Source organism: Austrofundulus limnaeus, unplaced genomic scaffold, assembly GCF_001266775.1.
Source record: "Austrofundulus limnaeus strain Quisiro unplaced genomic scaffold, Austrofundulus_limnaeus-1.0 Scaffold45, whole genome shotgun sequence".
Classification (NCBI taxonomy): domain Eukaryota; kingdom Metazoa; phylum Chordata; class Actinopteri; order Cyprinodontiformes; family Rivulidae; genus Austrofundulus; species Austrofundulus limnaeus.
The window spans coordinates 1,008,966-1,023,802 of record NW_013952447.1 but is presented as its reverse complement, the minus strand read 5'-3'; the positions used below and the strand labels follow the sequence as shown (position 1 = coordinate 1,023,802).

The following is a 14,837-nucleotide window of genomic DNA, read 5'->3' as shown; positions in this document are numbered from 1 at the left end:
TGTGTGTGTGTGTGTGTGTGTGTGGTCATTGCCAGGAAGAAACTCATTTTTAAAACCAACATTTTTTTATGAAATGAAAATATGTAGATTATTTTTTTTATAAACTGCGTGGTCTGAGTTTGTATTTTGTCTCTGCATACAGCATGGTACAACAGATAATTGAAGGTCATTCTCATTTTTAAAACCAACATTTTTTTATGAAATGAAAATATGTAGATTATTTTTTTTATAAACTGTGTGGTCTGAGTTTGTATTTTGTCTCTGCATACAGCATAGTAAGATAAACAACAGATAATTGAAGGTCATTGTCTTTTTATAGATGTATTGATTTTTGAGTAAAGAAAAAAACTGAACTAATGCAAAGCAGCTCTGTATTTATAAAAAAAGATAAAGCTCTTTGATAGTATCTKTCTTGATATTAATGAAGTTACAWGGTTAAGTCACAAGCTTGCCTTGATATGTTCCTTTGGTTACTCATCTGCAGACAGTCATATGTAAACAAATGACCATTTGAGTAGATTTATGCAAAGACATGAGGGACATGATGAGAATAGATAGAATAGATATACGAATAGAGATATAATGGAAATGATGTGCTTTCTTTATTGGATGGAAGAAACATGAAGACTTGCACCAAAAACGACTCTCTCTAGTCCGTGTTACATGAGCATTTCAGCATGGCTGCTTMTCATGTTTCTCAGCTTACCACATTAATAAGCTTTTTCATAATTATCCAGGTCTTCAGGATCACTCATCAAATGTGTCTCTACCAGTATCTAAGCTCCATATGAGGATATTTAAGTAAAGCTGATGGTAGAAAATACCTCTTAAAAATACTATACAGAAGTCTGATCAGAAAAAATAAATAAATAAATAAAAAAAAAAACACTCCTCCAATATTTTTCTTCCCTCACAGTGCACACTGTGTCAAATATATTGTTTACCTGATCTTTAACATTAAGTTAACGTTTTGGGTGTAGGACTTGATGTTAAATTTAAGGATTTCTGAAGGTTCCCCTGTGAGTCCTGTTCAGGGGCAGGAGTTTATTTAGAGATCAAGGATTCCTTGTCTGACTTTTCAGCAGTAACAGAAGCAGGAATTTGAGACTGAACATACAAGTGTTTCAGCCCTTTGCATCACAGACTTTTTCTGTTTGCTGCATTCTGCTCTGCCTAAYCCCAACACGAGAGAAGTTTGTGGACACAAGAAAGATGTGGTGGTACATTTGACTTTGGATCAGGCAATAGGCCAGACTAGTCAGGGTTATCAAAAGTGGGGGCATGCTGATACTAAAAAGCTGGCTCTTTAAAAGGACCACTGAGGCTCTCTGTGGGATTTTTTTGTGTGTCATCCGACAGCTGAACAAAGTCCCTTTGGCTGACAGAGAATAGTTATAGGCATTGTCTGAAATGGCCTCTGAAGCCCAAAACATTAGAGTCAGAGAATAAATGATTAAATAAAAACACAATATAAAGAAATGCTAAAACATGTAATTTAACTGAATGCCACATACAGAAAACCCACGCAAACACCAAATCGCCAAATGTGGGTGAAGCACTGGCTGCAGCAGGTAGCTGCAGATTTCTACCAGCTGCGGTGGCGGGTGAATAATTCTGATCATGTTTCTGTGAAAGCATGTCCAACACCAAGTGAGGCTGCTCTCTGTTGTGACATGGCAAAAGCTTTGTGTCAATCTCTCAGTGGGAAACACTTTGCTGGAAGCTATTTAAAAATGTATTAATTGTCTTTATTTGCCTCAAACTGAAAATAAATAAATAAATAAATCCATAGTGGCACCTSAAATTCTAAGTCCACTTTAAAATGTCTAAAATCTATGCAAATCAATGGACATTTAACCATTTTGTTTTTATGTGTAAATAACATTATATATATATATAAACTATTCTTAAACACTGCATCAGCCTATGTATATAAATAATGTAGCACATAGCAAACTCATTTCTAGTCACAAATATTTCAATTAAATGTCACAATGAATTTTGAGTTTCAGGTTTGGTGTCCTGCAGATGGTTTMATTAAACCAAAACCACCAGCTTTAACTGTTTAATTTAAAACACCTACTTATGGTTGGTACCACAATGAAATCAAGCAGGTTTTGTATGATAGTGAGAAAATGAAGATATATACAGTATGTATATATACAGTAAATTAGCACAATATAGTTTGGGAGGCTGGACAAAACCCTTTCAACCCATAAGTGATAAACCTCAGTATAGTTTACAACTTTAGTATTTGTTAATAATTCTGTTTTACTACAAATTGTTTACAAGAAATGTACTCCATCTTATTTACCAGTTTGGTTCAGTTATTATGAAGATGGGAATTTATCTTAATGTGAAAGATAAAAGCCTCAGAGAACAGAAAACATTTTAAAGTRCAATATTTCCAACTACTTTGGCTCCTAAGACCTGACATAAATCAGTACAAAGTCAGGGTCAGGCTTTGAAATTTGTTAAACAGCTCCACATAGTGATTTTCCTTCTAAACTTCTCACATGGTTTCATTTGAGTAAGCGTTCAATTGATCCAGCAAGTCAATAAAAAWTAAACTAGATAGAGAAAAGGTCCAAGAACTGAAAAATAAATAAATAAATAAAGATTTATGACAGTTGCTTTCTTAGTTCTTTTTCTTTTAATAATCATCTCATCATAATCTTTGTATCCCACCTCCCATATGTTGCTGCAACAGAAACCAGCCACCCAAGACCCTGTGCTATATAAAGTGGGTCTGACATGGTTGAATGGTAAAAGTACAAGCATACAGTAGTTCTGTCAGACAGTCCTGTGTCACAACAGTGACCTATTTTCTCTGCTCACTTGTTGTGCAAACAAGGAATATACTGTATTTCTTTTTTGTTGTCATGGTTTTTATGTTTTGGTTCCTTGTTAACAAATTGGAGCAGTCACATTGGCTGTGTCACACTCGTCTCAGCTGGGACTTCAGCAGTGGGCCATCTAGATTTTTAAAATAAGACTCATTTTGCACAGAATAGCATACAGTATGAACAGTATGTCACAGACATTTTAAATATTTTACTACCTGCAATAATGAAGTTTCTTTCGACAAGAGTACACTACAGGACTCAAAACCAACCAGTCAACTCATCAATGTCCACATTTCAAATCATAACTCTCACTGTCTTGAAAAAAGCTACATAAATGAACAGATGAACATAGTAAGAACTTAACACACAGTATGTTTGCATTCAGYACATGGGTCTGATGGGTCTGAGCTCTGCTAAGGTAACACGGTCCAAAAGCAGTGTGTGTATTCAGCAGTCAGTCAACTGTAACGTTTACAAAAAACACTGTAATAAAAAATAARAAATGTGAGCAACAACATGAGCAAGACAAATGAGAGGCCACAAGTTCACTAAGTGGCTGAGATCACTTCTGCATTTTTAAAACCACCAGAATACTAACTAGAGCAAAACAACATTAAACAGGTAAATGAACGGATTGCAGTTATTTGCGGGTTTTAAGCAGAATGAACTCCTAATTTCTACAAAGGAAATAGGTCTGCAAAGATACTATAACATTAATAAAGCACAGGGCGTACAGTGCCTGTGTGGTTGAGAATATTTTGGATACTTAATTTGAAAGAAGCAGGAAAACAACTCAACCATATGCATTGTTAATACCACTGCTCTCATTAAGGTCAATCACCACTGCTTCATTAAAATTCATTGGAGCTAAAAACTTTAAGGCCTCGCCTTGACAGCTCAGTGTTATTCAGCCAACACTAACAAGCTTTGCTGTTGCAAGTGACACTCAACATGCGGTCTCTGAAAAGAAGGGAAATCAGGACAAATCAACTTGGATAATGCATGTCAGCCAAAGACAATTTAAGGCTGTGGGCTGTGATTGAAGCTAACCCCACATTTACTGATGTGTTTTTTTCCTACTATTTTTTTATGAGACAACATGTTTATTCATCATGGCTATTTGATAAGGAATTTTCTCTCTCTCTCCCTCTCTCTCCCTCTCTCTCTCTCTCTCTCTCTGGTTTGGCTTTGTTGTATTCTCATGGGATTAAACTGAGACGAAAACAAAAGCCTCATCACTTGGTGCCTATTTTATTCAATAAATCCATATGCCATGCAAGTCAAACATTCAGTAACCTGTAAAGTTTTAAATGTGYTAAACAAAGATCATGATGCTCTCAGTGTTCAATAAAGAACATTTTGCATTGCATAGCAAAACACATTGAGAAACTAAACTGCCCTTGCACCCATTGCTTACCCTAGCCTAGAACCAACAGACGTTTGGTTTATGCGCGTGTGAAACAATCAAACAATCACTGTCTCTGTCTCTTGAGCACTTTTAGGCATGTGCACAAAAACTGTGAGCATAAAACAGTCCTTGTAAATGTACAACTGTCATTGCCGGGGAGCATTTCTTCACTGCGACTCCATAGAAGAGTACAGTAGTCACAAGCAGGGAAGTACGCTGTCAARATGTCAAGCTGGTGTGTGTTGAACGACTGAGAATAGGCAGACGAAACCATTCTTTTCTTCTTGTGAATACACTTCTGTGTGCTTGCCGAGTAGAAATGCTTCCTTGAGATTATAGTTTTCCACTCCCAGGCATGACTTTATGTGATTAAATCATGTTTATGAGCTTGGTTTTAATGTGCCCACCTGGTTTTCATGTAGACAAGTTTTGAAACTAATTAGTCTTTTTTATATAAGCATATTCAAGGGGTATATATAGTACAAGACAGAGGAGGTGGTCTCTATTTATAGTATTGTTGCTGCCGGCCCTACAAGAGGTATAGCTGTTTTGGTGAAACTTTGAATRTAACATTAAACAAGACATCCTGAAATATGTTAGAATTCAGAGTATGTGAATACAGATACAGCAGTAGACAGAGATACATGATGACTAATATAATGCCTATAGCTGARTTTATCTTTGAGAACAAATCTTCTTTTGTTTCATTTTAGTTGCTGTTCGTATAATATAAAAATGTCTTACAATATWCCAAATAATAGCACTGAACAACAAACTGAAATAAATTAGATCAACTTTCTCCCTGAACCCACATATWCTAGGGAAGACAATTTCAGCCTGCCGGGAGTCACACTTCAGTAGGGATTTAGGATCTTCTCCTACTGTTTCCTCACCGCATCACTGACAGTTACTCTGTGGTATACATGTCTCCACTGACTCCCTCAAGCACAATCTTTTCTGCAGATGTCCATCAACATTATCTCTGCAGTAGGCCCAATTAGTCATCATCTGCCTTGTTTTCTTAGGCTCGCAGAGTCAGGCGTCTTTTGATTCAATAAATGATTTAAATAATGGCTCTTTAATCATAAACCCACATAGGTCTGAGCTTGTTTTTAATCAGAAAATCAGTTAGCTTGGGGGAACACCACAACAGGAATTACTCTTAAAATTTTCAAAGGCCATCAAAAAGCATAATCATTTAATTGATTAGGCAAATAGAACTGTGTTTTGGATTTTTAATGTCCCGTTTTTTATTTATTTTATTAACTTATTTATTTATTTTTGGCTGAACAAAACATATTTGTTTAAAACCTGAAGGTCAGGATGCCAATTATGCACAACTACTGGCTGAATACAAATGTGCCTTTTGAATATTAAACTGTTGTGAACAATTAAACAATGTTAGGGAGTGACTTCTGACCAAATCCAATACAGAAAACAAAAACACACACATTCAAAAGGCAAACAGCTGTTTAAACATAACTTTAGGTGGAGACATGATCCAATTTATTACAACCTTAATCTATACATCTACAAATACATTATATACATACACACACTGTTTTACCTGCTCATAAGACTGTATTTCTGTTAATATGTGGTCTGAAATGTTAATTTCATRACCACATGCAAAGTCACACACTTTCCCCTCACACTTGTACTGACCTTAACTCTAAAAYAAAGCCAAATCTCTTAGTTTAAAGGTTTGTTTATACTTCATGCAAGACGTGCGGCTGCAGCCCARYGATGACGTAATTGCATGTGTGTCACCGACAGCATTCAGTGTTTATACTGGGAAAAGACGTGGGGGGATACATTATAGTAATTCCTCCCTCTGCCCTCCCACCGCAGACGTCACGCGCTAGCTTAGCATGTAAATAATTGCTAGTTGCAAAAAAATAAAAATAATAATAAAAAAAAACTTGCTAGTTGCGAGTTTAGCTTGTGCGGGAGATGGATGATGAAYARCACCTCCTATTTTCAAATGTCCGCTGCTCGTTTCGAGGAACTTGCCAACCGGATCTTTTTATTTTATTTTATTTTTTGCCCACTGGATCTTCCCTCACCTTCAGCACGCAGCGACGCAGTAGAGGACACAGATGGTCGTACCTCCGGACCGCCTCGGTGAGTTTTGTCTTCGTAACTATCCATGTTTAGAAACAAATACCGGCTTCTGGTAGCGAGTAGCGGGTAGCGGTGTCACACAACCCAAAAACGCCCACAAACTTTGAACCAATCACACACTCCGCGCCGCGTCCTCCGCGTCTCGGAGTGCTGACTGGGGGCAATGTATAGGACAGCTGTCACCGGGGGATAGCGGCGGGAGTGCAGAKGGAAGTTGCACAACTTTTTTTCACTCAGCGGGTGGTAAAAGACRTGCGACAAGAAGTATAAACCAGCCTTAAGACTGATGGTCTGGAYGGTCTTGTTTCCTGTTCACTGTTGCGTTATTACAGTGAGTCATGGCATTAGTTGATGGTGTAGGTATCCATTACAGCTAAGAGGACAAACAGCAAAGGTGAAGGACAAAAGATCCCACCTTTGAGATGGCCAGTTTATCTGAAGGTCAAGGTTTCATAGTTTTGTTTTTTTTTCTTTCTTTGATACAGGATATTTGTTGTCCAAAGTAACTTGTGTAAGTAAAAAAATATTCATCATTCACAGTCATCTAATAGTTGGACCTATTAAGCAGTAATAATAGTAAGCAGTTTCATCTCACAACATTTTAGYGATGACTGCAGATTTAAAACTGAAAAATGCTATAGTTTTCATCAGTATGTTTCACTTCTACATTTAACAAGCTTAAAATCACAAAATGTAAAGATAAAAAAAAAAAAAAAAACAGGGACCATGAGGAAATTGTGAAGTCTGTTGTGCCAGACAGAGAATGTAAGGTGCTCAGGAAAATACCAGAAGGGTTCATAGCAAAGTGCAGGGCAGTTTTGATAATTGTGTTTCCTTTGTATAATTATTGTAATTACAAAGAGAGCTGAACTCACAACTTATTTTAAAGTAGGTTTCTGCTTAACAACATGCAGCCAGGTAATGACTGCATTCAGACCATTTGGAGAGCTGCTAAAGTCCATTGTGGAATAAACTTCTCAAATGTAAAAAAAAAAAAAGGAAAAAAATATGTAAAAAAAAGATATTAAGAGAAAATGCTCTTTTACGTTGTATTCTTTTTCCCAGTGGAAATGGTTAAGCTCTTCCCATACCATTAGACTGATCTATTTAAATTTAAACATGATAAGAAAACTTAGACATAAAATTACACAAAACTTGGAAACTGAAACACCTGTCATTTTAGTGTGGGAGGTTTAATGGCTAAATTGGACCAGCCTAGTGGCCAATCTTTATTAATTGCACATTGCACCAGTAAGAGCAGAGTGTGAAGTTTCAATTAGCAGGGTAAGAGCACAGTTTTGCTTAAAATTTTGCAATGCACACAACATTATGGGTGACATACCAGAGTTCAAAAGAGGACAAATTCTTGGTGAATGTCATTTTTGCTACATTGTGGGAACCAATTTTAAGAAAAAGGCAGCCTTGTGGGGACCAAATGTGCATCATGGATACAAATGCCCGGTCCCCATGAGTATGGATGCTAATTTCAGGTCAGGGGTTAGGTTTAGGACCAAGGTGTGAATTGAGTTACGGTTAGTGTTAGGGTCAGGTTGAGCTATAGCCATCTACGGGAGGTAAATACTTTGAGATGTAAAAACATATGTATCTATCTATTTGACAATGCTTGACTTTCCTCATATTTACTTTAATTAGTACTCCTGAATGATTATACTGTGGATGTAGGTTTAAGCCCAAGCTACATCCAAAATGGCAGCAGTTGTTAAATTTTCCATGTGAGCTTGCTTGATATGACATCTTCTGCAAAAGGGAACAGCCAAAAGAAAAAATAACAACATTACATAATGTTGTATTATGGAATGGAAATACCTGAGTGTCACTCTGGATGCTGCTTACATAAAGAACGGTGAGGTGACATTATCTTCTTTGGTAAATGTCAAGGTTTTATTCTGCTCTAGCCCAAACTTGAAAATGGCCTAATTAACCTTCAACACTGAAGAAAACTCACTTTTCTTTTATCATTCTTTTATTTTCTTTTATTACTCTGTTATGCCTTGTCCATGTTGTATTTTTTTTTCTGTAGTTGTAAATGGGATTAGAACAGTCACASCAAAAGAAAGGTCAGGTTATTAACCTGTATTGTAACAAAGAAATGACATAGATGACTATATGGAAGACTAAAAAATTAATTTTAAATATTTGCAAAGGTGCTTAATTTCTGTTATTCTTTCTTTTTTTTTGAAATTATTTTTAAGATCCACCTACTGCTTTTAACAGCATTTCATTATAGTAACTGGATTTCTAATTGGATAGAGACTATTGTTGTTTAACAAATCAGTCAATAAATATGCAATCATCTCAAAAAAGATGAAGGGAAGTGAAATGGAAAGAAACTTGGCTGAATGCAAGGCACAATTAGAGCGTATTGTCTGAAAATTAATAGGAGGAAGATGACAAATAGTGAGCAAATAGTGATTCCAGAAAAATGCAAAGCAAGAGAACCTTTGAAGTGGAATATTTACATTATAACTTTATGCTAATATTATTTGGCAAGCAATCAGATCTGAATTCAGAATGACTAGCCTTGCCATAATTGAAAATGACATGGAATGTCTGGCTACAGAACAGTTTGATTTAACAAGGAATCCCATACTCTTGTCTTGACTCGTCATCCTCAAGCATTTATTGTTGGTAGAATTAAATGGTAAGTATCAAGTTTGAGTTGGAATAAAACAGTTGTGTATATGATATAAAAAATAAAACATGCTGAATGTAATATTCATGACTAAATTTAAGTAATTGTGTATATGAATGAAATAATGATTCATTTTTGCATTTTTGTAACATGATTATTGTTTACACCAACATACAGTGTGTTTGTGTATTATGTTTAAATATAGACATGTTAAATATGTTGATGGATGRTTTTCTATTTAAGAGATGCAACAGGGAAAATATGTCCCTTTATTGCTTGATCATTGCAACTGTAAAAGTAAAAAAAAAAAAAACAGTCTGTGTTTGGCAAAAAAAGATTTAGTTTATTACAGTCAGTGATGGACAGAGGGGTGATRGAAGTGGGGGTTTATTAAGCTCCTGGGTTAAGCCCGACTCATTGTGAATACGTAAATATCCAAGCTAGAGGGAAAGGAGAAAAAAAATGGAAAAAAACAAGGATGAAGGATGCAAGAGTGTGAATGAGGAGGAGGAGGAGGGAGGGAGCAGCACRAACAAGTGAGTGAGCGATCAAGGGAAGGAGAGCGAGGGAGTGAGAGAAAGAGAGCGAGCACTCTGAATTGCGAGTGGCTGACGACACTCAGTGAACACAAGGTGCTTCTGCATGCGCTGTCAGTGGACTGGTCTGCTGCAGGGGATTGCTCGCTCCTTTGCTTCCCACATTTACTGCCCCTGCCTGCCTACCAGCACCAGCCTTCAGCAGCMTCTTCCAGCTGGCTGAGGAAACGCTCGGAAAGGAAAAGGGTGAACGAAACCTGCGAACCACAGGGGGATGCAAGCCGCCTCTTAACCGATATACACCATTGGGATGACAAGGAATACGGTTACACAAGAAAACTGTGAAAAGGATTCTCTTTTTTAAACTCTTTTTTGTGCTTTTGTCACAGAAAGCACAATTAACAGCGTGGATGGATTTAAACCTTTAACATCARTGATTTCTTGCTGAGACGATGGTAAAAGATTTCGACAGACCTGCTGAAACTTAAGCAGAGAGGGGAGGAGATAATAACCGGACAGATATTTAAAATTTTGTTCATTGGTGTTTTTTCTTTCTTTCGTTCTTTCTTTCTTCCTTTGTTTTTTGCTCGTTTCTTCTTCCCTCTGATCCTTGCAGCAGAGGACTGCAGAGGAGCARAAAGAGACAGGGCTCATGCATGCAGACAGGGGAACTTGCATTTCCTACCATCTCGCTGAAAGCTACTTGGATTCCGCCTCTTTCTGGCTCTTTCACTTGAAGAGAACTAAGACATTGTAAGCCTGCCAAGGATCTGGTGTCCACTGAAAAGAGAAAAAGGCAGGGGGGGGAGAATGTATACCACAGTGGGGTCTTTTTTAGATTCATACATAATCAGTGTTGGGGCACAAAGCAAGATGTTGAATGGAGATTGTCAGCTTTTGGATGAGGGTGAGTAGGAATCTTTTTGAATAAGACCGATTGGTGAAGACAGTTTCATTTTTCATCCCCTCGACTCTCCACCCTCTGCCTAATATCTCACATCAGCAAAGAGATTTGCTCTTTTTTCTTTGCCTTTTCAACTAAGGTCTCGTCTGTGGATCAAGTAAAAGAAACACAATACCACCATCTGCAACTAAAATACGAGGACATAATGAAATATTATTTATCCAAGTAATATCATATGATACATATGATCTGATTAGTGCAAATATTTTATCCAGAGTGATTCAATGGACATTTTCTTCCGGACATTCCTGGATATTTATGCTAATGGATTTCCTCCTAATTGGACTGTACTTAAAGTGGCCACTGAAGAAGCCCCCTGGGTTGATACTGTGTTCATTGGGCATTTTTCTACGAACTGTTCCCTTGGCAGAGGCGGTTTGTCCAAAGCTGTGCCGCTGCGACAGCAAACTGCTGTACTGCGAGGGGCTCAACCTTACAGACATCCCCCGCAATCTAAGCAGCGCTATGGGCCTGTCCATGAGGGAGAACAACCTGACTGAGCTGCGTGAAGGCCAGCTAACTGGTTTGTCACAACTAACCTGGCTCTACTTGGATCATAACAACATTGACATTGTAGAGGAGGGTGCCTTTGAGAGATTGAGACGAGTCAAGGAGTTAGACCTGAGCAGCAACCGAATTGAGAATCTGCCAAATGGAACATTTAGGCCCCTCCCAAACTTACGTATTCTGGATCTCTCGTATAACAGGCTGCAGGCCTTAGAGCCAGACCTGTTCCATGGCCTTAGGAAGCTCACCAATTTGCATTTGCGCTACAATGCTCTAAAGTTTGTGCCAGTGCGTATTTTTCAAGACTGCAGGAGCATGCAGTTTCTGGACTTGGGATACAACCAACTGCAAAGTCTGGCACGAAACTCCTTTGCAGGCCTTTTCAAGTTGACTGAGTTGCATCTTGAGCACAATGAGCTGGTCAAAGTCAACCTAGCCCACTTTCCYCGACTCATCTTATTACGTACTCTGTACATGCACAACAATCGTGCTACCATTGTTGTCAACACCCTGGAATGGACTTGGCATTTTTTGGAGAAGATTGATCTGTCATCCAATGAAATTGAGTACATCGAGCCACATGTATTTGAGAGTGCWCCTAACCTTAAGGTGTTGATGCTGGACTCCAATCGTTTGACGTCTCTGGATCAGCGCATTCTGGATTCGTGGTCATCTCTGGACAGCATTACCCTGGCTGGCAATGACTGGGAGTGTAGTCGTAATGTCTGTGCCTTGGCCTCTTGGCTGAGTGCCTTCCGAGGTCAGCGTGATAGCTCCCTGCTGTGTTCAAGCCCTGACACTGCACAGGGCGAGGATGTGTTGGATGCTGTCTATGCTTTTCAGCTATGTGAGGATTCTCCATTAGAGGTAACCACAGCAGGCCTGTATGCCTCTACAAGGGATCTGACCAAGGGTGGCTCTGTGTTTGGGGGCTCTTTCACTGCTAACCCTTATGAAGGAGAGGGGACTGAAGTGGTCACAAGTTCTTTCACCGTCACAGTGGGCCATGATGACCTGGAGAGCACCATGCAGATCCACAAAGTAGTGACTGGCACCATGGCACTCATCTTCTCGTTTCTCATCATAGTGCTCATGCTGTATGTAGCATGGAAGTGCTTTCCAGCAGGAATAAGGCAACTGAGGCAGTGCTTTAGCAGTCAGCGCCGTAAGCAAAAGCAAAAGCAAAGCATGCAGCAGATGGCTGCGATTTCTACACCGGAGTACTATGTTGACTATAAACCTAACCACATTGAAGGAGCATTGGTAATCATCAATGAATATGGCTCATGCACTTGCCAACAGCAACCTTCTCGAGAATGTGAGGTGTAACTGTACTTTTTGAGTTAATCTTTACCAGTGATTATGTGGATATACAGTAAATCCCTTTTGGAAATACTGGGGAGGGAGATGTAGAGCAAAGGGAATATTTTGATCTTTGGACCCTTTTTACATTTCACTGTGATTTGGAGAGAGTGCGCTTTACGTGGCTGACTGTTTTGTGATGGATTTATTGCTACTGCTGTCTACTGCTGATCTGAAATCACAGAGCATAATAGGCACCTGACAATTGGACCTGTTGATGCTCTAARGGGGAAAAAAGGAATATATTGTGAGCACTGGAGCTTCTCTCTCATGGGAGGATATTTGAGCTTTAATGTGTCTTTCTACTTCAGGACATTTAAATATTGTTTAAAAACAAACTGCAGACACAGGAAAAAAGAACTAAAAAAGAAAGAAAAAAAACAACCATTTGTATTATGGAACATACATTTGAGAAGCATTTAAAATATTGGAAAAAATGTTTAATTAAAATGTTTAAAGTGTAAAATATGCTAAAGTAAGACGTGCAAGTGTGGATAAAACTGAAGAAAAGATATTCTATTTCTTTTGTAAACTACAAAACAATGTTTAAATAAATGAACCACTATTCACAGTAAACTCATTTGTATGTGAGAAGCCTGTCACAGCGGACGAACGACAATAGATGCAGTCTTTGTGCTCGTGGACTAGAAGAGCCATGACTTTGCAGTGTATAAAACCAAAAAAAAGAAGAAAAAAAAGAAATAAAGAAAAATTATATATATATAAATAAAAAGATGCTAAGAGATATCTGCATCTCATCTTTAGCGTAAAACATGAGGTATGACTTTTAAATCACTGTTTTATTCATGTTTGTTGGTTTATCAGGCATTTTGTTGAGTCATTATCCRTGTAGTTTCTTTTCCATCTCCTCACTGTAAAACAGACTTCAAATGATTTTTTTAATTTTTTACCAGAAATAATTCATTTAATTTGATCATATTTGTGCTGCATCCGAGTAAAAAGAGCAGAGTGTCAAAGAACTAAAGCTACGCCTTTCATTGTCTGTCCTCACATTTTGACTGTCACACAGCAGTCGCTTCTTTTGACTGAATCAATCAAACAACACCAACAATCATCTAATACATGTACATGCACACGTAGATCAAAATGTAATTCAAGTAGTGTAAAAACTACTGAAGAGATTATCCACCAGCTTCAAGCAATATTTGCACATGCAGTAATCACCACTGTGTTTTTTATGTGATGTAAAATGTCTGTTGAATACAAGGCCATTTAGAGGTGTGTGTGTGTGTGTATATATATATCCTTATTGCTTTGGTGTCTATTCTGTAAATTTGTACACTGGCAGATATGGTGTTTCTTGGGTCTTTTGACACAAACAGCGTGTGTGTGTGTGTGTGTGTGTGTGTGTGTGTGTGTGCAAGTGTATGTGTGAAAGAGAAAGAGAGAGAGAGGGGGAGCATGTCGGGGGTTTGATTACAATGACTGCAGAAAAAGGGAACAGACTGCTCTCTAGTGTGCATACTGTCATACCGTGGCTGCATATAACATTTTGTTCACCACCATCTCCAGGCTCCCACAACAGGAGCAACACAATTACCGGTACATAGAATTTACAAAGGCTTCTCTGCTGAAAAAAAAAGAAGGCATTTTGTTCTTTGATATAATTTAAGAAAATGTTTACAAATTGTAAGTCACCAGGAATAAAATTTTGTTTTAAGAGTTCACTGACAATCTTTACAYATCAAACAATAAGAGGTCATTATTTGAATGATCAAGCTCATGAGAAACAAAGAAAGCACGAATGTGTATTTGATGTTTGAATTGTGGGTCTGGAAAACATTCAGGTAGGAGTTTTTAGCGTAAATTTATTGAAGCTGCAAAGCCTGCAGGAAATGTTTTGAAGACAAGGGCTGAAGATTTAGAGTACCTTCTAACATTATGTAATTAACATCAATGGCTAAACATTGATTTCATTGAAATAGGTAAATGGTCATTGGTCTTGACAAGAAATGTCCGTAACTTCAAATAGCTGATCTTGCTAATTACATATCTTGACAGTCTTAGGTGAAAATATCACAGGGATTTGAAGCTGAACTCATTACTAAATTTCATTTAATCTTCAAATCTCAAAATAGTAGGATAAACTGAGACACTGAGCCAAATATACACAGTAAACTATATTATCTCCTCCTACAACTGATAGGATTTATCTCTGRTAAAATCCCTTCAAAATATTAATCACCCTTAATAATGTGAATAATTAAACTGGAATTTAGTGTTTGTCACTTCAGTGAAATGAAATCMCAAAATTTCCGCTCACACTTGTTTACTGAGGTTTATCTGGATACAAATCTGWTTCCTCCTGTGCTGGAGGATGGGCCGTTATCAGAAAATGACCTCTGCAAAGCAACATTGCTTTAATCATAACTCATAATAACTTAGATAAGAGGGAATTAAGTATATGCTTGTATAT

General features: G+C 37.7%; 2 protein-coding genes across 2 annotated transcripts in view; one reads left to right on the top strand and one right to left on the bottom strand.

Annotated features, from left to right (window-relative positions):
- Positions 1-14,837, bottom strand: part of ctnna2 (catenin (cadherin-associated protein), alpha 2) — a 286,505-nt gene that overhangs the window by 107,488 nt on the left and 164,180 nt on the right. The window lies entirely within an intron of this gene.
- On the top strand, positions 9,678-12,976 carry lrrtm1 (leucine rich repeat transmembrane neuronal 1). The gene has a single exon (XM_014007867.1). It carries the CDS (start codon positions 10,790-10,792, stop codon positions 12,365-12,367), a length of 1,578 nt encoding a protein of 525 aa, XP_013863321.1. The 5' UTR covers positions 9,678-10,789; the 3' UTR covers positions 12,368-12,976.